The 26484-nt window shown below is 40.8% G+C and overlaps 1 protein-coding gene across 1 annotated transcript; it reads right to left on the reverse strand.

The window, feature by feature from the left end:
• Positions 1-1614: 1614 nt before the first annotated feature.
• tat (tyrosine aminotransferase) lies at positions 1615-19993 on the reverse strand. Its single transcript, XM_049573729.1, has 12 exons — positions 19806-19993; positions 18289-18593; positions 17826-17930; positions 16000-16067; positions 15480-15638; positions 8702-8840; positions 8516-8568; positions 4379-4531; positions 4138-4266; positions 2859-2942; positions 2577-2675; positions 1615-2448 (listed from the first exon to the last, which is right to left on the reverse strand). The coding sequence occupies exons 1-12, from the start codon at positions 19808-19810 to the stop codon at positions 2308-2310; spliced, it is 1440 nt and encodes a 479-aa protein (XP_049429686.1). The 5' UTR covers positions 19811-19993; the 3' UTR covers positions 1615-2307.
• Between the last annotated feature and the right edge of the window lie 6491 nt (positions 19994-26484).

Below are 26484 nucleotides of genomic sequence, written 5' to 3' on the forward strand. Positions count from 1 at the left end.
AGCAGCTCAGATCAGAGACCAGATGAATGCCACACAGAGTTCTAGCAGCAGACCCATCTCTAGAACAACTGTTAAGAGGAGACTGCGCGAATCAGGCCTTCATGGTCAAATAGCTGCTAGGAAACCACTGCTAAGGAGAGGCAACAAGCAGAAGAGATTTGTTTGGGCCAAGAAACACAAGGAATGGACATTAGACCAGTGGAAATCTGTGCTTTGGTCTGATGAGTCCAAATTTGAGATCTTTGGTTCCAACCGCCGTGTCTTTGTGAGACGCAGAAAAGGTGAACGGATGGATTCACATGCCTGGTTCCCACTGTGAAGCATGGAGGAGGAGGTGTGATGGTGTGGGGGTGTTTTGCTGGTGACACTGTTGGGGATTTATTCAAAATTGAAGGCACACTGAACCAGCATGGCTACCACAGCATCCTGCAGCGACATGCCATCCCATCCGGTTTGCGTTTAGTTGATGATCATTTATTTTTCAACAGGACAATGACCCCAAACACACCTCCAGGCTGTGTAAGGGCTATTTGACCAAGAAGGAGAGTGATGGAGTGCTGCAGCAGATGACCTGGTCTCCACAGTCACTGGACCTGAACCCAATCGAGATGGTTTGGGGTGAGCTGGACCGCAGAGTGAAGGCAAAGGGGCCAACAAGTGCTAAACACCTCTGGGAACTCCTTCAAGACTGTTGGAAAACCATTTCAGGTGACTACCTCTTGAAGCTCATGGAGAGAATGCCAAGAGTGTGCAAAGCAGTAATCAGAGCAAAGGGTGGCTATTTTGAAGAAACTAGAATATAAAACATGTTTTCAGTTATTTCACCTTTTTCTGTTAAGTACATAACTCCACATGTGTTCATTCATAGTTTTGATGCCTTCAGTGAGAATCTACAATGTAAATAGTCATGAAAATAAAGAAAATGCATTGAATGAGAAGGTGTGTCCAAACTTTTGGCCTGTACTGTAGAAGAAGAGAATTGCAGGAATTTTAAACCATATTGTTCAGGGGGGCACACTTTCACAAAACCCTGAGCTATTATTCTCATATGGTTAGTATACTTGGCAAAACGCTCCACCACATTTTCAAAACCTTTATTTCGTTTTTATTTTTTAATCATAGAGTGGTTGGTATGCTGCAGATTGTAAAGTCCTCTAAAACAAATTTGTGATCAGATTGATAAGGTTCATACTGTCTTCTTATTTAGACATGGGAGGCGAGATAGGCCTGACAGATTCTGATTGGTCTGTCAGGCCTACCACCTGATATGTGACATGTCAGCAACACGTTGGATGACGCTTCTGAGGAAGACTGGAGTCTCAGTCAAAACTGTCAAGCAGGTAAAACACACCTCCTTGCATCTTGTCTGTCTGAATATAAGAAAACCTTAAAATATACATTTGTGATCAGTGATGTAAAGTGGACATCGTAGCATTTTCAAGTTTAAAGAAAAATTCAGCCCGTGTATCATTTTCTTGTAAATGTCTTATTTTGTGATGGGGGTTCTATTAGGCTGCTCATTTCCTTACTGATCAGAATCCATCCTATAATACACAGAACAGTCTTTTTCATGGGCTGTGGGTGTTTTGTGTGCAAAGCACTTTGATCTGAGAGTCATGTCAACATGCTTTTATTAGGCAAGCATTAACAAAACCACTGAACAAACTTTAGCGTCTGTAAAAATATATATATGTAATTCAATATGGCACACAATTAACATATAAACAACATACAGGGAATGTTGTGAAATAAAGAGCATGCCAATGCAGTCTAAAACTACACTGAGTTATTTTCTAGCACAAGCAAAGTAGAAGATACAGAAAATTATCAATACATAAAGTTTAGAAAAATGGATTATCAAATAAATGATCACTTCACTAATTGTGACAGCAAAGAAGCCAGCCGGTGTGCACAGAGTGTATGTTTTACAATCCTGTGGTTAATATCAAAGAGGTTACATTACAAAGGCATACAAAGCATTTCACAAATTATATAAATACACAAAGTACACAAGAAGAGGTTAATATAAGTTGTATAAAATATAAATATTAGGTCTGCTTATTTCAAACGGTTTACATCGAAAATTACAACATCAGTGGACCATAAGATATGTTGCTCTCCTAGTTTTTTGTTGCCACAGCGATGATGAAATATTAACACTGTTTTTGACATCAGATTTCTACATCTCTAACTTCATAACACAATGGAATAAAATTTCAAAGCTGATTCCTGCTCAGTATCTGTGACTAGAGGACAGTTCTTCTGTTGTCGAGGCTCATGTCTTACGGCTGGTCCAGCTCTGTTGCATCACTGGTCCAGATCATTGCTGTCACTGCTGCGGGGCCGATAGTGGCGCTGGCAGAACTCTCTGATCCGACCACAAGCCTCCACCATCATCTCCTCCGGCACCGTCACCACAATGCGAAAGAAGTTGGGATACTCAAAGGCCTGGAAGAGGACAGAACATGGATACTGTCAGAACAGAAAGGATCACACGCACTCCTTAAATCTCATTCTAAATTTAAGTGTGTAGATGGACATAGGGACAAAAGGATAAATAGACAAAGGTGTCTCACCGTGGCAGGCAGACAGAAGACAGACTGCTCAGTCACCAGCCGCTCAGTGAATTCCACATCATCCTTAAAATCTGGAAAGTGAGCCATTTCAATCCCCACCTGGAAAAAATGTGCACAAACACACACATTTCCTCTTTTAAGAAAATTATATTCATATTTAAACCTCCTTTAATATAATATAATACTGTAGAATGAGGAATCACATGCATGGGTCAAAAAATATAATTATGCACATACATATATTCCTAAATAGCATAAACCACACACACTTTTAGTACTGACCATGAGGTACATGGCTCCTGAGGGCATGACAGGGTTCAGGCCAGGGACGGTGCACAGCTCATTAAAACAAATCTCAGAGTTGGTCTGAGGAAGCAAAACATAAACCATCCAATCAGTCTCATATACATATTATCATGATACATCATACTGGAAGTCCAAATAATATGAATAAAACAGGTAAAAAAACATTTTAAAAAAGACATAGTAGAAGAGGTGACCACTCGTTCTCATCCCAACTCGTCAAATATAGTCGCTTTGTCAGTGGACTTCCACATCTACATATGATGTGCTCAGTACCCTCTTTTGTCTATTGTTGAGGTACTAGGACGCCATTTCAATTTACACTTGTTACGCGCATTGTGTCTTCTCAAAATACACTATTGCTTTTACAGAAAAAAAGTACAATTTTTGCACATTAGATACATAGAGAAAAATAAACTTATTCAGAAAAAACATCATGGTTTAGTTCAACATTTACACAGGAAGCGAACAGCGGTCTCCAAGGTGAGAGTCTAGTAAAAGCCCGAGCTTTGATGGACCATCCACCCCTTGGTTTATCTGCCCTATAAGAACTTTCCAGCTCCTTATATTACATTGTTACTGGCCTGACAGTGTATATCATACCCCTGCACAAGGTGTCTTTTTGCATCGGTTTCTGACACCAAAATCACTATTTGAGGAGTTGGGAATGAGAACGGGCTGGAACTAAAGACATGTAATGATGACTTTTTAACAACACATTAAGTGGTGGTGGACAAGAAATGTGTAATACTACATGCTTATAACACAAAAACAATGCTAATGCAAAGTCTTTTAAAAACGGTCGCAGTTTGGTTTAGGGAAAGAAAAACACTTGATTAGGTTTAGAGAACAAAAACATAATTTAGGAAAAGATTTTAGTTTAGCTTAAAATACTTACATACTGCACGTAAGTGATGTAAACTTACATACATTGCACAGTTAGGTAAAATACCTACGTTAAGTACTCTGTGTAATAATGTAAAGTCCATAAATTAATGCAACCACACTGACTTTTGGTTTCACACGGGACACAGCTTTCTCATGGTTCAAAGTCCGTGTCCACCAACAGCAAAGACTTTCTCACTCTTTTTCTTAATTTATGTGTCCAGCCCATCAAGAGAGCCTCATTAACTTCGCATCTGTATTGTTTTTGTGTTGCCAGCACATAATATTAACACACACAAGTCCCAATAACATGTGACATGGTAAGAAGACATATTCTATATAGAATGACATAACAAATTATTCCCCTGTTTACCTTCAGGAAGCCGATGGTGTTGTTGTAGAAGCTTTGAGGTGTGTTGTTGAGGATGCTCTCCAGGGCGCCCTGGACGATACTGCAGGCTCCCAGAATACGTTGAGTGAGTTTGACCAGACCCTCTCGGATCTACGGAGGAGACATACTGCATGTGTTAATTAGGTAAATGTAACAGTAATCTACTGGAGTCTTCTTGTTCGCTCACTGCTTAAAGAAGAATGTAGAAATAAAGCCTACATACCTTGGATCCAAATATATTATTCCTGTCATGGATGAGGATCCATCCCAACCTCCAACCAGGGACCAGCCAGCGCTTAGCCAAGCCGCCACAGGAAAGGATGGGAACGTCACTGCTGAGAGATGCCATGGAGGGACAACTGCAGCCAGGGAAAACCTGAGGACACATGCAGGTACAAAATGGAATGCGTTAAGACAGCAAAATTTTAGTTTATGCTGCCGTCAAATGAAACTCCTTTTCTCTGTTTTTTATTGTCCTCGAAACAACTATCTCCTCCCCCCAACATGAGAAAGAAAGTGTCTGCGATTGAAAGTGTTCTAACCTTTTCTATATCTGTGTGGTATAGTTACTCCACAGTTCAGCAGAGGAAACAGCTGGACAGAATTGTTTCCCCTGCCTCAGAAATCATCAGCTTATCTTTGATGTGGGTGTCATAAACTGCCAAAGATCTTGATCCTTTGCAGCTTTCGGAGTTGTGTTTAAGGCCAAAAATCACTCTCATGTTATTTCTGTTTTGGTCTCTACCAACTCCTGAGAAACAATATCTTGCTTTTTAGCAACTACATGCTCCATTATGTTCACCAGCTAGTTGCTTACTTTGTCTGCTGTTTGGTGCTTGGCCTGCTGCAGCTGGAAATGAGATTGTTAAGAGTGGCAAGAGTGAGCCAAATCAGTGATGTTGTTGACTAAACCAATAAACTGAACTGAAATATGCTGAAACAATGCATTAAACTGAGGGGAAATGCAGAGTGAGGCTGTGATTTGTCACAACTAGTAACCGTTTTCACATTACACATAGTCATTAGTCTTACTGCTAATATAAAAGTATTGAAAGCTGGTACAGCACTCTAACAAGCAGCATGCCTCGAACTTTTTAAGTATCTTAGCTTCAAAACAAGCATGGTATGCAAATTAGCTGTATTACTTTTGAAAAAATACCCCAAGTACAATAATAATAATAAATTCATTAATCAGAAATATTAAGTATAATTTTATTTTATTATAAAGAATACTTATTTTGTGCTATTTTAATGCAATTATATAACATTTATTGTGGAGATGAGGGAGAAACCAAATGAAGAATAAGAGGAGAGAGAGGCCATTGGGAAAGGGAGAGTGTACAGTAACCACAGTCAGCAATGCTCCCACAGAAAGCTGGTTCTCATTAAACATTATCAGTGGCGCCCAGCGGGGAACTGCCCCACGTCCTATTGGCCAGACTGCTATGAGTGACATAACAGCATTGCATGAAATGTGCCGACATAGCTCTCCGCAATTTTGGGTTTGTGTCTGAGCTCAGATCCCCTGCTAACCCTAACCCACATCACTTGATGTGAGAAAACATGGAGCAATTACCAACTACATCGGCATTCACTACTGGTTATTTAGAATTGTATGAATTAAAAGTGTGAAAAAAAGAAAACCGACATGTGTTGTCAGAGTGTAATTCAGTGCTGAGGGCCTTGTGCAGGAGCAATCGGGGGTATAATGCCCCACTGTCTGAACCTAGCTTGGCTGGTGCTGTTAAAAGACACCTTGACCCCTTCCCCCCTAAATACTCAGGCCATAAAGAAAAGGCCTCACCGACACACCCCCAACTGGCTCTCCACCCACCACACGCCCCCATTCCTCTACTGTTCCTGCTGCGCCAAATCCTGACAATCTGCACTAATTGCAAACACATGCTGCCAAAAAAGTGCAAAGTCATTCTGGTCTGCTCGGGTTCAATGTGAAGTGTTCATATGGTGGGGATGCACTCAATAACCTCGACTCTAAATGTTTCCTCTCACGACATATTTTAAAAGCATAAATGCAAGCCTCCAAAAAGCATTCTTTGTGTGACTGGTGAAAAGGCACATTTCCCTTTTTTTGTATCTGCAAGACAAAGCTTCTTTTCTGGTATCCAGCTGTACTCTCTTCAGCTCCGTCTGTGACCTGATCTGTTGTCTTCGCTCTGAAACTGCAACATCCCGCGTGCACTCAGTGCAGATGGCTGACACACAGACTGTTTTCATAAACCTCACACTTTAATAAATGAACAAACCAAACCTCTATTTGTCTATTTGTCCTTTTTAATATCACACCACTAATAATTTCTTCAAGGGCAGCATCAACATTAATGTGATATGCTATATAACACTGACTTGTAAAAGAACAAAGCTGAATAAAGACCAAAAACTGAAACCGGTTATATTCAGTGAATCAAAGGCTAAAAGATACGTTTATACACCACCAATGATTTGTATTTATCCCCTTATCTGAATATTTCCTGAGTGGAAAATTACTGGAATACACTCCACTTTTTTTATTGAGCAGCATTCAGTTGTACGTGCGTGTGCGTGTGTGTGTGTGTGTGTGTGTGTGTGTGTGTGTGTGTGTGTGTGTGCGCACGCAGGAGTCTACGTGTATAGCTGTGTACATGTTTGCATGACCTTCAACTACAATTTGACCGGTACAAACTTTTCAAGGCTGACACTGATGTAAATGCTTTGGACTGAATGTGCCGAGAATGTTGTTTTCTCGCAGTCAACATTCAAATTTGGTCATTTGCCTGTTTAAAGGGAGAGCTCGAGCACTATCTGTCTCTTTGATTTTGGCCTCAACCCCAGTGCATTGGAGATGACTCAGATATCATCTAAGGGGCTTACAGCATTGTGTTCCCAACAAGCTATACCGACATGGTTGGTACCAATGGATGGCTTAGGTCTGGGGTCTTCAATGTTTCTAGGCCAAGAACACCTTAGCTGAAAGAGAAACCCCCTCCTACACATGCAGTAACTCTGAGGACCCCCTAGGGGTCACGGACCTCCTGTTGAAGACCCATGCCTTAGGTTGCCTTCACTATCTTACTTAAAATATGAGCACAGCCTCTTAAAGACAGTAATATCAGCCTCCAATTATTTTCGCCTAGGGGAGCCTCTGGGAAGCCCAGCTATTGTGTCGAGAAGGCCATGGGCCCCCCTTTGGGGTGCCACTGATCAGAGAGGAGGTACAGTTGCAAAAAAGTCAATAGAAAGATGTGACTGAATGCAAACAGACATGAATTTGCTCTTGACTGCTTGAATCGAGGTTCTGTTAGGACATGACTACATGAGCTGATAAAATGTAACCTTAAGTTTGAAAATTGACCTCCACTACAGCTAAATCTAATGTCTGTAATGTCATTAGCCCTTTGGACTGAATAAATGGCAAAAACACTCCAGCAGTCAAACTCCACACAAAAAATCAATCTGAATGTACCCCACTGTTTCTTAGAAAGAAATGCTGCTGCTGTATAGACAGCTTCATTATTATTATTGTGTCACTAGGGCAACAGTTTTGGTTCCTTTTTACTTCATGTCCAAATTTTGCATCTGTCCAGAGTTTGGTGTCATTTCTATTGGAGTCAATAACCCATTATAACTTTGCTGTTTCACCATGCAAAATTTGAACACTGTCACTGACATCACGTCCTTTCCTTCTTCTATAGTTTTCTTTGTCAGCTACTGCATTAACAAATTAGGGATACACTGATCGAACTTTGTCTCTCCGCCTACCAACCCTGATGCCTCAACTAATAATATCTACCTTGAAGAACAAGATAGTAGTGTGCTCGTGGACCGTCTTAATCATAAGATATTCAAGAAAAAACGCAGGTGCTCTAACAATATCTACCATCAAGTGCCATACCTTTGTCAATTCTCTCTTTTCTCCAAATGTAAAATATGTGATTTTCATCGAGTCATCGAGATTTATTTTGTAAAGTAACCTGAGGCCAGGGTTAGCTATGGACTAAAAATTTAGTTTTTACAATAAAAAGTTGTAATGCCATGTGACAAAGTTCTAATATGTTAAAAAATAAAGTTGGAATATATCAAAGAGAAGTCATGATATTATGAAAGTAAAATACTCAGTTGTAAGTTGCCCTTGCTGACCTCCATGACCCCTGCTCATCCAGCCTACCCGCCTTACTGGTTGCTGCTTCCAGGTCTCATTCACAGCACATGGCCCCTAATCCCCCCTGTGCTGATGTGGGGTTGTCCAACCATCATTCAGAGCCAGGGCAAATACCACCAAATGAAACACAACCTTTTCTCTCACTGTGGTGAAAAATGTGCCTCGCTGGTGTTACAGTGGGCCAAGCCCTGGGTTTGTACTCACCATATCACTGTAGATCTCATCAGCCAGAATGGGAACGCAGTGTCTGGAGGCCACTGAGAAGAAGAAGAATTATTTCATTATTTACGTGATAGTCCAAATGTTCGCCTCTGACTTCAACAAATTCAAAGCCTTTGAGTATTTCTAACTGTTTTTCCTAAAACAGAGCAGGGCAGAACTGCAGCTAACCTTTGAGGATTTTCTGTAAGTGTTCCTTGCTGAAGACAGAGCCACATGGGTTGGATGGATTCGTAACAATCAGACAAGATGTCCTCTCATCAATCAGGCTCTCCATGTGTTGCAGGTCAACTTCCCATGACTTCTCTGGCTGCAAATCAAAGATATATGTCAGAGTTAGGGCCATAGACTGTGTATAACGATGGACAATATAACAGTTGCCAGCTTCAATCACCCACTGGTGGCTCGCTGCAGTGTAGGTCATAAACCCCGACCCCTCCATGTTAGCAGACGGGAAATCAAACGAAAAGATCAGAGTTCATATCAAGTAATTTTTTTCCCCAGTTTTTTTCTGTCATTTTACGTTGTTCTTATCATGTTCAAATGTTGGGAAGTTTGTTTTTAATTAGTTATTTAATTTAAAAAAGGGAGTTTGACGTCATGATTGACAGCTATGTGTGCTGATATGTTCATGATCAACACCGCTGCCCGCGATTGGTCAGACGGGTGTATGGACAGGAATTTGATACAGTGAAGATTGCTACTGCACAGACACTGGCTTCAAATGATCACCAGCGCACAATGGCAGCAGCTGTATCCTGGATATGTTGAGACATGTATAGCTGCAGACAGGGCTGCCCCTGACCAAATTGGGGCCCTAAGCGAAATTTTATTTGGAGGCCCCCATCCCAAATGTATCATAGGTACAAAATGACCGTATAACAACTTGCCATTTAACTTGACAACCTTTACTGGCAATAACAAATGTACTGTAGATACAGTAGTTTGGCTGTATGAGTCAAATAAAATAAAAAATTCAACCTGAAATAAATAAATAAATATTAAATAAAAATAACTTCAAACTGAAATAAATAAATAAACAAATCTGAGTCACAAATAGCCATCAATTACTCATCAAAAGAAATTAACTTCTACCACCTCAATCCCCCACCCTTGATTAAACACTGAAAATAAAAGAGGGAGACAGGTTTTCCCTATTTAATCTTATTTTGTTATATTTCTCCCTCTCCCCTCTCTGGAGGCGTCCGATCTCCCTCAGCCCTCCGCCTCTCCCACCTTAATTAAACACTGAAAACAGAAATAAAATACAGAGACATTCTTTTCTATTTTCATCTTACTTAGCTATATTTCTCCCTCTCCCCTCTCTGGGATCATCCGACCTCCCGCCCCGCACATACCCCCGAGGCTCGGGTCTCCCCGTGGAGCCCGCCCTCCCTCCCGTCCCCGCACATACTCCTGAGGCTCTTTTGGACGACATGTTGACAACTCTTCACCTGCTGCAGTTCTGCAAGTGCCTGCCAGCGCACCCCTCTGATTGTTAAGATGTCGAGTGCTGTCAATCATTGCAGCGACGCATGGGCGGTCAGGTCTCTTCTCTCCTTCCTCGAGCTGATTCTACGCGCATCTCATGGTAGCGCATGTGTGCATCCATTGCGCATATGCGCAAATGCGTCCCCTCGCGCAAAATGTGGCCCCCCCATGGAAGATGAGGCCCTACGCACAGCGCGTGTTCTGCGTTTAGGGAGGGGCAGCCCTGGCTGCACACACATTCTGTTTGTAGCGTACACAACACACCCTGACAGACCACACTCACCTCTAGTAGAACATAAGCCCATCAACACAGTAGTATCATACCAAGTTATCTGAAACCTGCTACTACACGATGTTGGAATGAATAAATAGGGCCAAAAGTAGCAATAATCCACATCAATTGACTGTTCACTAAGCCCCGCCCCTTTGTAATGGTCCATCAAGCTGTCGGAGATAGCAAAGAGCCCACAATGTAACAACTGCACTCTCTAAGGAAATACCAAAGTTTTGGGAAGACGAAAAAGCAATTTTAGAGAAAAGCTGACAGAAGAGTCTACAATATGCGCTTAATGGATATATCCAAGATGTCAAACTGACTCAGCAGCAAAAACAGATTGAACAGATACAGATAGTAAGAAGCTAAAGCCAAACTACAGGCTACAGACCACAGTGTAAACATGAACCATATATAGAGGGAAACTTCGCTGGACCTCTGCCGCCGGACCTCCTCCAGTGGACAGGTGGAGAGCTCTGGGGAAAGCCAAACAGCGTTCATCTGCACAAACTGTGATGACTTACAGCTGGTTTGATATCGGCAAATTTTCCCTGTTTCCCTTCACTGGTTCCTGTTAATCAGGTTAGGCCTCTTTTCACTATTATAGACATTAAAAGCAAAAGTAGCATGTGTAAACTAGCTAGCTAAGGCTACACTTTTCAGGGTTTGTTTTTTGTTTTGAAATGGGGAGGAAATGTGTATCACCTTCCAGCCTTTCTGGGTAATGAGTGTCATTAATACACATGTATGGAGCTTTATCCCTATCTTTATTCAAGAGTGGTCTATCAGTTTGAGAGCATTATTTATTGATTTCACATTCAAAAACCCTGCCCTCGCACTCAAATAGCCTCTGCTTGCACTTGGATCTACTCTGTTTCTGCTCAAACTGTGTGCTCGCACTCAGATACCATGTTGCACGCATTCAGATACCATTTGCTTGCACAGATTTCCTGCTCGAGCTTCGGCTTTTCTCCTCGCGCTCAAACTGTTTCTGTGCACTTGTGGAATTTCTGCTCTCAGATTTCTGCCCTGCGCTTGGATTTTTTAGTGTAACAACACTGTCAAAATTCCCCAACCAATAAAACGCCAGATTTACTGTTGACCGATGAAATGATCCCTGCCTCCTTATGGGCGCGCTCGCCTTAGTTTTAGAGCGTCCCGTCCGGGCGGGCACTCTTTAACTGGGTTCATCCACTCCCAACCACCAGGGAAAGCCCTGTAAATTAAATGTTTTTCTATTGCTTTCTTTACCACTTTTGGAATAAAGGGACTGTTAATTTACACGTGTGCCATATATATATGATATCTTTAAATTTAATACTCTTTTGTCCCAGCTCGTCAAACGTCTCTGTTACGTCGGCTTTGGGTTGGCCCAGTGCCGTAGAATATACCCGCCCACATACGGAAGTCGCCACTGAAGGCAGAATTTCATCTCGGCGGTGTTTGTTTGGAACTGAGCTCGCGGGACACAGTATCTCATTGCAGTTGGTTTCAGGTAACGTTAAGCTAACCGAAATAAATTGGCAGCTAATAGCTTTGTTCTTTATTCTGTGACCGTTAAAAGAGGTTCCTGGTGAGTGGTGAGGCACGACTGGGTGTAGTCTATATAGCACAGGTCCTCCACCAGCTAACGTTATCTTTCGTTAGCTGATAGCTAGTTTAGCTCATGCTAGCTAACAGGCTACAACTGCTACATTTTATTTTCTCTAGCTGACGTTATCTGCTCATCTGGTTATCGTGAGCACTCGTTTTGGGTTAAAGTGGAAGTGCCTGGAGCTGCCACCCGTGGTCCCGGGCAGGGCTCGAGACTTGGGATCCACTCACCTATGGTCCCGCCCGAGCCTGACCTCCGCGGCCTGGATGGGTGCTCAAGTGTGGGTCAGAGGAACGGAGAGGACCACGGAGGTGAAATAGTGAAGTTTGAGGATGCCTTCAGTATGTTGTTAATGTGGTTTTATGGGCAATTTATCAGTCGATGTCGTCTCCTCTGCAAAGCAAACTGACCCGGTGGCTATGGGTAATAGCGCAGTTTTGAAACCACAAGACCGTTTTTCCGAAATGAGGGACTGATTGTTGAGCTGCTGTTAACAGTTAATGGAGTTAACGCCAGATCCCGTTATTTAACCGTTTCAACAATAAATTAAGCAGAGTGACGGACCCAAAGCCTTCAATCTGGCTAAAATACAGCTGAAATGCTAACAAAAAAAATACAGTGGTGAAGTTGGGATTTTTTTTTTTTTTTTTTTTTGAAGTTATGTGCTCATGTCTTTTCTGTCTCGTGCAGGCTGCCAGGAGAAGCGGACTCGCCATCAGATATTGTTTATGGAAATTTGAAAAATAAAGTTTGTCAAATTGACTTTGACATTGACTCTCTAAATTGTGCACACTTACACGAAATAGGGTAACAGTCAAGCTAGTTTTGAATGTTAGCATTTCTCACATTGAATGGTGAAATATTTGTAGTTTGAAAAGTCCGATCTAAATGAATAATAGTCGTAGTTAACGAAGCATATGAATATGTTTGAATGTGGCGTGGTGGTCATTTTCGATTAAAGGACGACGTCTCAGCGACGTCTTGGCAATGAGCAAACGTTCTCCCTGCTATGTGTTAACGATCTAAACTTGATACATCGGGCTGACATTGGCCAGATGTGCTATCTGGGGTGAGTGCTGATATAGACTGGGACTTGTAAGAGTAAAATCACTCTGCTCACAGGTGTTATAAATATAAATACAACCATTAATTAACCAGCAGTCACACTCGCTACATTGACTCAAACTGACACTAGCGTTACACCAAGAAGATGGCTATTTTCCCTAAAATTACTTTTGAATTAAATTATGAGTGGTCGTCAGGAGAGGACGAGGAAAAGGAAAGCCAGGACTCTTCTATGCAGACCTCCAGGTGTGTTTGAATCCGGCCGTGCCAACATCCAGGTTTGCTAACGTTTCATCAGCCGAACTGGACGAAGTTACACAGTTGCAGATCAATGTAAATACAAAGTAGCTTTTCAGTTCCTGTTGTGTGTGCTGCATTGCCTGGCAACAGACTGGGGGAACTGTTTTTTTCGCGGAGCTACATAACATACTTAAATCATTTATTTCATCACCTTTTGTTAACATTTCCTTACTCAGCATTGCTGTTTAAGCTGTTGTTGAACTGTTGTATAAAAGCAATAGCCTATAATAATAATAATAATCACATGAGGTCGTGACGTTGTACTGTATATCGTCACACAGCTGTAATTGTCTTCGACAATATACAGTATCACTCCCTCTCTCTCTCTCTCTCTCTCTCTCTCTCCATATATATATATATACACACATACATACATATATATTTGTAAGGGATAATAGTGAGCCGGTGACTGTTGAAAAATAACTCCTGACAGGGGAAGAGGGTGGGAGTGGATGAACCCGGTTAAAGAGTACCCGCCCGGGCGGGACGCTCTAAATCTAAGGTGAGCGCGCCCATAAGGAGGCAGGGATCATTTCATTGGTCAACAGTAAATCTGGCGACACAAAAAATCCAAGCGCAGGGCAGAAATCTGAAAGCAGAAATTCCACGAGCGCACAGAAACAGTTTGAGCGCGAGGAGAAAAGCCGAAGCTCGAGCAGGAAATCTGTGTGAGCAAATGGTATCTGAGTGTGTGCAACATGGTATCTGAGTGCGTGCAATATGGTATCTGAGTGTGAGCACACAGTTTGAGCAGAAACAGAGTAGATCCAAGTGCAAGCAGAGGCTATTTGAGTGAGAGGGCAGGGTTTTTGAACGTGAAATCAATAAATAATGCTCTCAAACTGGTAGACCACTCTCTTGAATAAAGATAGGGATAAAGCTCCATACACATGCCCAGGGCACAATGTTTAGCTCAAAGGACTTAGCGAAGGTCAATTCATTATACATGACGAACATAACCACTTGTCTTTTAATTTATTACTTCATAGTTAGCCAAACGCTATCTTCGCATTTTGTCCAGGTCTTCCACTTCCAGACCAAGAAGCGGAGGGAGCTGAAGGTGGACTGATGTAAATTATAGTGGTGGGCGAGTCATGTAGCTGCTCCAACTGCAGCTATACCTAGGCTACTGACATATGTTGGCTTTATTTTTGTACAGTGGGAGGAAGCATCTTTGTAGTCTGGTTAGGGCAGACTCTTTATTGTGCATGATAATACATCCATGTCTTGATGATGCTCGGGGATACTCACTACTGCAAACATGAGAAATATCATAGTGAGGTTAGGCTGATGCAGTGTTTGAGAGTGTACCAGGAAGGTGACAGGTATCATGTCCTCAAAAGCCTGTTGTACAGCATCTGACTGGCCAAGTCATTAATACATGATGTGCAGCAACATCACTGTTTTGATCCCACAAGTCCTCTCCACAGTGACTTTTTTGCAATTATGTCAGCAACCCATGTTTAACTAGACTGCTGTTACATTTCATTGGCCTGTGGTCAGTTGAAAATATGAAATATATTCTTTGTTCAGGGGGGAAATTAATTCCTGTCATTGAACTAACTGGTCCACCACTGATTTATTACACATTCTATTGTGTTTGATGGCCAGTTAGTTCAGTTTTTAGTTATGAGGGGGAATTTTTTGGCACCATACTTCTGTGCCTTATTACAGATCACTGAACTGTGCTGTGATTGGCTAGTGCTACATGCTGTGATTGGCTAGTACTTGTCATGTTGATGAATGGAAGGTAGAGGCGATTAGGGTTGGGGCAAAGAGGTCATGGTTAGGTCTAGTATTTGCCAATCAGAGCGCAATATGGGCTGGACTTGCTAAGGAATACAATGGGCTCCACAATGCCATGTCTGTGCTTCCAACAGCAGCAAGCTAACCAGTGAGCCTTTTTGATTAAGAAATGACTCCAGCCACTTCTGAAACCACAATAATTGGCTCATATTTTTCATTTCTATTATTAATGAATAAAAAAATATAATTAAGACAACTTTAGAGTTTTTTTAGGGGGATGGAGGATGGATGGGGTTTCCCTTACTTAACATATCACGTCATTTTATATCGATGGCGAACAATATAACTTATTTCCAAAAATGTTGAACTTTGAATAAAGTTACAATAGACCAATTGAAAGGTTCAGTAGGTTCAGTTAGTGTTTGTGTTTCAAACAAAAGAGAACAAACAGTATTGTGATGATACACCCTCCTACTTACCAGAAGGTTGTAGAGTTTGACCTCAATGCCCATGGACACAGCCAGAGTCTTATATAAGGAGAAGCCTGGGCATGGGACCAGGATGTTGTCCCCTGGGTTACACAGGACACTGATTGCCAGGTCAATGGCTTGACTGCAGCCACTGGTCAAAATCACATCCTGGAAGAGAGGATGGTGCACTTTACTTTAAAGAGCCTAGACACCAAAACCACATATCCATGCTAACAACAACACCTAACAGTTTATAGTCTTTGACTAGAATAAAGTCACTGTGACAAGCAGACTGACTTTCAAGACATGCACTCATATACATCTGATTATAAGCCTATTAATATTATGAACGTAATATCGCATGTACAGTTGTTGTAACATCATACTGCTGAAAGTCATTTTCGTTCACTCATTATGCCCTTAAGTTCTTGTATACTGTGACTCAGATTTAGAGGTAGCACTGCAGAAGAATTAGGATGAGAAAGCATACATTAAAAACAGAGGTATGAGTTGGAGTATGAGTTAGTACCTCTGCCTCTACGGGAGCCTCAGGGCAGCTGTAGAAGTTGGCCACTGCCTGTCGGCTCTTCAAATAACCTGCAGGTGGACACAGAGAAAATATTAAGCATGCGCAAACAGAGATACATTGGGTCAACTGATGGTGAATCAAGTCATTTAAAGTTTGGTTAGGCAGTTTATTTTGGCATCATTCAGCAAAAATCCCAGGATAAACTTTGAGCATGTTGAAATTCAGTTGGACTGAGCTAAAACTAGACTTCTGCGCCTCATCTTGGCACTTTTTCAAGGATTTAGAAATGTCGGGCAATGACAGGAGACTGTGGCCAATCACAGGTCATTTCAGACAGAAGGCGCTCCTACTGGATGTTTTAAAAATGCAGATACAAGTGCACGTCCCTTCGATGAAAGCTTGACTGAGTGGCAAAAAATCTTGCAAAAAAAAGTTGCTATTCCAGCACTGGCAACAACTGCCTACACTGCAAAGCAACCCACAAAAGGTGGACGAACTTATCAAAAATAGAATCTAAAAGACAGGCTGATAATAAACAGCTAGCTAACATTAGCTAGAGTTTTGAATCACAATGTGTCCTCTGTCTCACTCCCCACTGCTACAGGCCACCTCGCCGGGAGGAGAGCAGGCAGTAGCTCTGGAGACAGGTACTTTGTCAGTGACCAAAGCACCCCGAATCCAGCCAGTGCAAACCTCAGCTCCGGGGACCTGACATCCCCAACTTCCCGCTGGATCAGAAAACTTTCTGTTGCTGCTGTTACACAGGTTAGACCCAGCACTGCTGCTGGTCCCCAGCCCGCTGTGACACCCAGCTCTGGGGGGTTTGCACTGACCAAATTCGCATATACAGCCTCAGACCGAGGTCTGTCTTTAAGCTGCTGCCCACTGTCCTCCCATTCTTGTTTAATTTGTGGACTGATAAACAGAGAGAGAGCTAAGCAAGGAGGAGCTGAGTGAATGCACTGAGTAAATCGACAATGAAATAAGGTTAAATAAATCAATGTATGGGCAACACTGGGTTACTGTATAAAGTGCATGAATATGTCCATGATCATCTGGTGGGAGGTGTATAGTGTAGAGGGGGGAGCTGCAGGAGGAGGGTGTAAAAAGTTCTTAGATCTTTTATGTAAGTAAAAGTAGCAAGACCACAGTGTTGAAATACTGTGTTACAAGTAAAAGCCTGCATTCAAAATGTTACTCAAATAAAAATACAAAAGTATTAGCAACAAAATATACTTGAAGTGCTAAACGTAAAAGTACTCATCATGCAGAATGGCCCATTTCCGAATTCTATATATTACAGGATTATTAACTGATGCATCAAGGTGTTCGTGACCTAAATGGCACAGCTGGTCAAGATGGAGCTCATTTTAATCCCCATATAAACTGCTGGGCGATTTAATCTGTAATAAATCATCATCATTTATTGGTGGATTGTATTTTGTATTAATAATTTGAATCTTCAAAGTAACTAAAGTTATCAAATAAATGTAAAAGTACAAAAAAAGAATAAGTAAAAAAGTGGGAAGTAGTAAAAAGTACAGTAATTCCCTCAGAGATGTGGAGGAGTAGATGCACAAGGTAGCATACAATTAAAATACTCAAGTTACATTCCACCATTGAGTGAGCAGTAAATGATTTTGACATTAGACAATTTCTGGTTAAAAAAATTCAAAATGCAAGTTGAAGGTCACTATGTAGAGTCCCCTAACTGTAAAACATCTCAGCTTTAAGTATCTGCAACTTTGTTTTTAAAACCAACATGAAATTGCATCTGTGCATTCATCAATGTTTACTTTGGATTTAGTTAGGTTAGCGCGACTCACCAACGGAAGGAGCGTAGCCGTTGTATTTTTGTGAGTCGATGGCATCTTTCATGGCCTGCAGCACTTCATTGTCTGTAGGCAGGTTTCCAAACACAGTGGGATCCCCTGGGAACAGATAATAGTAAGCAATCACTCAACAGCAAGAGACTATAAAGATTAACCATTACATTCATGTTAAAAGTCAGCATTTCTCTACACATGAAAAAAATAGGAGTCATGGGATACCGCATACATACATGTGTAAGAAATGTAGTTTGTTTCCAATCTTAGAAACTAATTGGAAATCTTTAGTCTTTTTGATTATAGTCACACATTGTTGGAGTAATCTGACGAGTATTTGTCTGACATCTGTCTTATTGATTGTTGGTTAATTAATAAATTAATAACTACTGATTAAAAACAAAGTGGCATCTCTAGATTCAGTTTCAGTTTCTTCAGTTTCATCATGCAGAAACCCTCTCACCTATGGAAAGTGCAATCATGGGTTTCTCTGGGTTCGGAGTCAGCTTCATCCCATCCACAATGGCTCTGATGGGATTGAGTGTTTTGTTGGCCATTTCTGAGGGCTTCACTTCCCATCTCTGCCTGCGGCTCTTGGCCTTGGCTGGATACAAGCTGCCATTCACACTGACGTGATGGATGCCGTTCCCGTGTACTGCCTTCCCATTGACTCCGCTTCCATTCAGGCTTTTGCCATTGACAGCGCTTTTGCCGTGGACTCCATTTCCATTCATCTGAACCACGTAAGACTTGTTCTCCATCCTGGAACTGATGAAGATGATGGACAATGAGTGATAGAGCAGTAAAATAAATTTACTCAATACTTCAGTGTAATCTTGAGGTACTGTTTTATGCTACTTTATACTTCCCCAGTACAGTAGTGAAACTTCATTACATGTATTTGATATATATTTACTTTAAACATTAAGGTTAACTTACTTGTGATCAATTTATAAAATATAATGAATTGTTACAGACTGAAATGCCCAACACTGTAAAAAAAAATACTCAAACTTAGCTCCCCCTGAAACAGCTACAACCTTGATAAGTTCCTACATGCAGTGTTGGGGAGTAACTAGTTACATGTTAATGTTTAAGTTACCTAATCAATACTTAATACAAAATGAATGTAACTGTAATCATTACCATTACCGAGAAAATATATGTAATTAAATGTCAGTTTCTAATAAAACTTTTGGTGATTACAAAGGGGTTGAATCTGAATGTATTCTGTTTGGTAAAAAGTTTATATGTACAATAAAACACAATCCAGAAATGTCTTAAGGCAGAACTCCCCCCAGCCCTGCTTAAAATTTAATAACAGCCTATATAATATATAATATATAATAATGTAATCCTGCACACAATGAGTACTTATACCTAATATTTGACACGTATTAAACATATTAAACATATTAACATACATAAAAAAATTAAGAGCATATTTTGCTTATACAGCAGTATTTTATACAGGGTTATTCCTACTTTCATTTCACTTTGGCAATACTCATGTGGAACTGCAAAAATCTGCCTAGAAATTGTGGTTTGACGCATAAAGGAAATACGAAGGTTTATTGTGATCAAAATATGCTAATGATCACATCTGACTGCGCATATTCAAAGATTATAACCAGATGAACATATTCAGCAGACTTTCTTTGTTAATATTGCTGGATTTTCAATTTATTATTATTTAATTTTTCAGTCATTAAGAATTCAGTCTGTCCATTCATTGAACCGACAGAGAGGAGATGAACCGGAGTCGCTCAGGTCTTTGATGAATTTATTAATGCGCAAAAACATTAGAACATTAGAAGATCGACTTACAACAGTATATCTTCTAAATCATCAATAAAACAGAAAACGTGCATTTTATTTTAATTCAACTCCATTCACAGTTCATTTGTTTAATATCAGACCGTTAATTGAGATTATGAAATAAAATGAATGAAAGTATATAAAAATCACATTTGTACTTACTTCATTATTCAACAGGTCTCAGCGAGTGTCTCCAAAAAGCAGCGGTGCAGGTTAATTACTCTCACATAAGATGAACAGTATGGGATGTTTTACGCCGTTATATATCAAGATCCCCGAAAATGGGTGTAGAGCCCTGCCCATATTTCCATTGGTGGAGACTGAGGTTTGTACCATTACACCCCTCTTACATCACTAATCAGAACCATACCACCTCAAACTTTTAGCGGCATCAATTACCGGCCGGAGGAGGAGGGAGGGGAGGCGACGGGACGGGATTACGTAGATGACAGGACACCTCAGTGGCGCCTGCAGGAATGCGTCATAACGCACTCAAAACAGAGGGCGCAAAGTGCGAGTCAATGGCAGTAGAGATGAATCTAAAACCTGTGTGAAACCTGTGATTTCTTTTCCGACTATAACAAGTCAAACTGTCTGCTGTAGCCTACAAAGGAGTTTATAGAATTAGACTTTGTCCTTTGTAATGGATTTAAAAATGTTTAACTCAATATTCTAATAAAAAAAACGTCAATCTAAGTCAGGAATGCTCACAAGAAGAGCAACCATAGTCTTTTGCCCCTTTGCTTCTATGGTGCTCCCTACTCAAACAAGAAGTTACTTATTCATGATGGGTATGACATACTAAGGCTAATACGCGAGTCAACAAAACATGTTGTGATTTCATGAATCAGTGTCTGCTCGATGTGAGCCTCTAGACGTTCAGGTCACGTTGTGTTAAATCAATATGTCAGACACACAAACAGTTTCGACAAAACACACTGATGGTGTTGTTGTTATGCACTGAGAGCATCTTTGAATGTTCTGATGCATTCATCTATAAAGTTAGCTTCAGTGAAGTGCTGTTTGCAGTGAGTACAAGCGCACTGTGCTGGTAGTGAAGCAATAAAATGGGTCACACTTAAAAAACATCTGTGGAAAACTACTCCTTACATAATAGCATGTCAGTCAGGCTTCTTTCTAAACTGGGGCGTTTTCATGCACAGCAGCGGTTCATTTTACAGTCCCTTTGGGTGAAATAGTGCCAGTGAAGGTAGGTAAGGTCCTCTGAGTGATAAAAGAGAAAAGTGGTTAAAAAAATGGAGAAATAAAAACTAAAAGGCAGCGTTGCATCAATTATAACGAAGGGTATTTTATTTTTTTCTTATTGACAAATCACATGATGGGAACAAAACTAACAATGAGTTTATCCCACAATACAGTTCTACACCACAAGAGCAAAACAAGCTCACGCTACACAGAAGAAAGAAAAAAGAATAAAGTCATTGCTGTTTTCTTCCTAACAGAGGCGTGGACTCGAGTCACAAGACTTTGGATTAAATTTGGGAAAATCAAAAAAGACTTGCAACTCAACTTGGACTTTAACACCAATGACTCGTGACTTCGCTTGGACTTGAGCCTTTTGAAATGAAAACACTTCATACCTTACCCCATGTCCAAAGTTTAAAATGTATGTTGTGTTAAAAAAGTATGCAGTAATTCAATTTACTTCCCTTTATTTCCTGAATCAACTAATGTTGAACACTGTTCATTCCCACCAAGTCGACACTTAATTCCTCGGATCCTCTTACTTTCATACAATTCGACAGCATCTAGTCAAGTTGCAGGAGAGAACAATGAAGAACTAATGCTACCTTACTAAGCGGCAAACTATACAAAAGATCATTTTGTTTGGTACAAAAACTGCATGGTGTTCAGCAAAAAATGAAATGCATCATGCAAAACATGTGGGTCAAAAATTACAGGAACGCAGCAACTTCCACCAAACTTGTTTTCACAAGCAAATACAAAATTTAAAAAAGCATTCATGAATGACTTGCAGAGCAATGACTTGGTCCTACCTCTGCTTCTTAATGGGATCTAACAACAGTTTTAAAAAGTGATAATTAATAAAAAATAATAATAAAAAAAAAACATCACAAAGCTTAACATTTAGTATGAATCCATACTTGTGAGCAGAGATCAAGCTTTTTGTGGACCCTTTTATTGTCTTTTATATCTGGCCAACAAATGTAAAGCATGTCTGAGAACATCCCACCCAGGTGGTATCTGGTATGTCCTGAACACAACATGAGCAAACTATGAGTGTAAGCTGTTATGGGAGGTGTTTTGGCTGCTTGGCTGACCCATAAGTTTGACCTCCACTTTTCTCCAAAAACTGCAAAGTCATTGTCTAGTACTCCGTCAAGGGGGGACCTCTCAGTTTCATATATCAGCATGGTGGGAGAGTCAACATGCACCCAGCAGAAAGGGTCAAATCTTCAACTTTAAAACTGTACTACCGGCAATAATATCCAAAGGTGTCACAAATGTATTCATATATTTATCTAATGGACGTAAACCCCATGTCATTTTCAGTCATTGGGAGGTTTAAAAGGTGGTCTTGTGACCAGAGAGTCCCCAGAATGAATCTCCAGACAGGCAGTAAATGTGGCTGAGAGGTTGCATGAGTGACTGTTACTCCACAGAGACCTGCTATTGACGTGCCATTGAGCAAGACACAAAACCACCTTAGTAGTGCAGTCACTTAGTGGCCAACAGGACAACTCCCAGTATCAGAATTGCTCATCTTATTGTGAAACCAGATGATCTCAGGACATTATTACACATGGTGGATTAAAACCTTTATATTTATTATTCTCCTTCTATTTTTTCTAAATCAAATTTATTAAATACATGAACAAAACAAAAAAACTCACATAGTAGACAAATCACCCAATAGCTGGTTATAGTGATGTATGGTAGATACACTTTGTTCTCTGTTCCAGAGACTGCATTGCAATAAAAAAATAAATAAATAAATAAACAAATTTAGATTTGGGCGGCACGATGGTGTGGTGGTTAGCACTCTCGCCTCACAGCAAGAGGGTTGCCAGTCGATCCCGGGCATGGGAGCCCTTCTGTGTGGAGTTTGCATGTTCTCCCCGTGTCAGCGTGGGTTCTCTCCGGGCACTCCGGCTTCCTCCCACAGTCCAAAGACATGCAGATTGGGGACTAGGTTAATTGATAACTCTAAATTGTCCGTAGGTGTGAATGTGAGCGTGAATGGTTGTCTGTCTCTATGCGTCAGCCCTGTGATAGTCTGGCGACCTGTCCAGGGTGTACCCTGCCTCTCGCCCGATGTCAGCTGGGATAGGCTCCAGCCCCCCCGTGACCCTCAAGAGGATGAAGCGGTTAGAAGATGAATGAATGAATGAATGAATTTAGATTTGTGTATATTACATTTATCAAGCAGGATCATGAGGTTTATCATAAAATTCAGTGAATTAACATTGCTTTGAAATGAAAAAATAACATATTTGAGATTCATTATCACAGGTGGATTAAAATCAGTATCACAGGTCAAAGCCCCATTATTTAAAAAAAATCAATTTATCCCCTATAATCCCCTGGTGGTAGTACTACAGGAGGCAGTGTGGCAGACAGTATTGCACACTGCTATGTGCCATGCCCCATGACATCAGCTATTCTAAAACATGCTGTGATGGTATAAAAATGTCTTGAAAACAATGAAAAACAATTCAGTGTTACTTCATCAGTCATAACTCTTTAGCCTCATGGTGGGAACATGTAACATCACTTGTATCTGATACTATATGGTACGAGGAGAAAGCCAATAAACAAATAAATAAATAAACCTTCATCTGAAAATCCACTAATAGAATTATTCATTGTTTTGAAACACACTCAACATTTTAATTTATTAAATCAGAGGCATTTTTCTGATGAATTCTAATGTGTGGGACTGTTGGATGTGAGAGCTTAAATTGAAATATCATGGGGACTAATATAATGACATCATCAATTCAAGCATGATGCTGTGTCTATGTATGTCTTTACATTAGCTTTATGGACTTAAATACTGTGAATGTCTGTTGTAGAAATTTCTGTAATAAAGTGTATTCAACAAAAGCAGTTCTTTCAGCATCCTATTACAGCTGCTTGTATGATCACCAAGACTGACAAAAGGAGTGCTGTTCTCAGACTTACAGGCAGATGCAACAGCAGCCTCAGTGAAGAGGGACGATGTTCAGTGCTGCTGATTGTAGTGTTGTGGTCAACACCAAGTACACCGAGACCAGACCAGTGGGAGTCCCACACTGCATGACACTTTTACAATAAAATGTGCAACATGCAAACCATAAGCACTCCTCAAATTAATCTGAAAGATCCACCTTCCCATTAAAAACACCCTCGTATTTACAGTAAACAGCAATAAAAGAGATGCATGAAGAGGAATCTTCATTTGTTTTTTGTGGGTGTTTTTATGGGAAGGTGGAACTTCCAGATCAATTTGAGGAGTGTTTGCATGTTCTACATTTCATCATAAGTGTGTCATCCAGTGTGGGACTCACACCTGTAGTGTGAACAATAGCCGGCTCAGCCTGCAGAAGTCTCTAGTGCACCTGCTCTATGGGCCGCACAATACAGAAGCAGTGCCCATCATCCAGGTAATTTCATACACAGCAGTTGAACCATTTTGACTTAATGTGTGACTGAGCATCTCTTAGAGGGATGAACGGGGCCCTGACACCAATGCTGTTTCCAGGTCTCTTTATACATTCATGGGGTGAACACACACTAATTTTAGCCCCTTTACCAGCGAGATGCAATGACGTTCCACCACAAAATACCGTCCGTCTTCATCCAAGCAGCACTCAAGTATCATTCCAAATTAGTCTGAGTTTAAAAAAGAGACTGAATAAGTACAAAATGTAATATATTCAGCCTGTCTGTAATGTCAGATGTGACATACCAGTAAAAAAAAAAAAAAAAAATTGAGCACCATGCTAGTCTACTGGGAAAGGAGTCTAATATTAGGGTATTTTCTCGTGTTTAAAAAAAACCCTGTAAACAGCTTGGTCTGACTGAAATTGGACTATCCTTAGCTCGACTAACACACCTAGATAATTCGATTGGAAATCGAACTATTGCTTATTGTTTGACTGGAGTCGGACTCTGCGTTCTGCACATGCACCACTTTCTTTCGCAGGCTTTCACCTAGAAGAAAAAGGAGATGACGTAGCAGCAGTGCAGTAACTCCTGGAAAAACAAACAAACAAACACCATAGCGACCGAGAAGAACAAGACGCACTTCTGGACGGACAAGGGAACTAAATTCATGCTCCAACAGCTAAAGGAGCTTAACATTTTGAAGTTTATGGACGGTAGGAAAACGCGAAACGCAGATTTATTTTAAAAAGTTCCTGAACAAGAACCAGTACTAGTTCAACTATATTAAAAAGGACACAGCACCGCCTATCAAGGCGGAGTTAGACGTACGTCAGAAATTCGATTTTCTCTTCTGCATACAGTACAGGCCAAAAGTTTGGACACACCTTCTCATTCAATGCGTTTTCTTTATTTTCATGACTATTTACATTGTAGATTCTCACTGAAGGCATCAAAACTATGAATGAACACATGTGGAGTTATGTACTTAACAAAAAAAGGTGAAATAACTGAAAACATGTTTTATATTCTAGTTTCTTCAAAATAGCCACCCTTTGCTCTGATTACTGCTTTGCACACTCTTGGCATTCACTCGATGAGCTTCAAGAGGTAGTCACCTGAAATGGTTTCCACTTCACAGGTGTGCCTTATCAGGGTTAATTAGTGGAATTTCTTGCTTTATCAATGGGGTTGGGACCATCAGTTGTGTTGTGCAGAAGTCAGGTTAATACATAGCCGACAGCCCTATTGGACAACTGTTAAAATTCATATTATGGCAAGAACCAATCAGCTAACTAAAGAAAAACGAGTGGCCATCATTACTTTAAGAAATGAAGGTCAGTCAGTCCGGAAAATTGCAAAAACTTTAAATGTGTCCCCAAGTGGAGTCGCAAAATCCATCAAGCGCTACAACGAAACTGGCACACATGAGGACCGACCAGGAAAGGAAGACCAAGAGTCACCTCTGCTTCTGAGGATAAGTTCATCTGAGTCACCAGCCTCAGAAATCGCAAGTTAACAGCAGCTCAGATCAGAGACCAGATGAATGCCACACAGAGTTCTAGCAGCAGACCCATCTCTAGAACAACTGTTAAGAGGAGACTGCGCGAATCAGGCCTTCATGGTCAAATAGCTGCTAGGAAACCACTGCTAAGGAGAGGCAACAAGCAGAAGAGATTTGTTTGGGCCAAGAAACACAAGGAATGGACATTAGACCAGTGGAAATCTGTGCTTTGGTCTGATGAGTCCAGATTTGAGATCTTTGGTTCCAACCGCCGTGTCTTTGTGAGACGCAGAAAAGGTGAACGGATGGATTCCACATGCCTGGTTCCCACTGTGAAGCATGGAGGAGGAGGTGTGATGGTGTGGGGGTGTTTTGCTGGTGACACTGTTGGGGATTTATTCAAAATTGAAGGCACACTGAACCAGCATGGCTACCACAGCATCCTGCAGCGACATGCCATCCCATCCGGTTTGTGCCAAGAGTGTGCAAAGCAGTAATCAGAGCAAAGGGTGGCTATTTTGAAGAAACTAGAATATAAAACATGTTTTCAGTTATTTCACCTTTTTTTGTTAAGTACATAACTCCACATGTGTTCATTCATAGTTTTGATGCCTTCAGTAATAATCTATAATGTAAATAGTCATGAAAATAAAGAAAACGCATTGAATGAGAAGGTGTGTCCAAACTTTTGGCCTGTACTGTATATAC

This window comes from Epinephelus fuscoguttatus, linkage group LG4 (assembly GCF_011397635.1).
Source record: "Epinephelus fuscoguttatus linkage group LG4, E.fuscoguttatus.final_Chr_v1".
NCBI lineage: Eukaryota > Metazoa > Chordata > Actinopteri > Perciformes > Serranidae > Epinephelus > Epinephelus fuscoguttatus.

Coding starts and splice junctions, on each gene's coding strand:
- tat (XM_049573729.1), bottom strand. Junction 8,569..8,701: donor CTTACAGAAAATCCTCAAAG/GTTAGCTGCAGT, acceptor TCTTCTTCTCAG/TGGCCTCCAGACACTGCGTT. Junction 2,943..4,137: donor ACACCATCGGCTTCCTGAAG/GTAAACAGGGGA, acceptor TTGCTTCCTCAG/ACCAACTCTGAGATTTGTTT.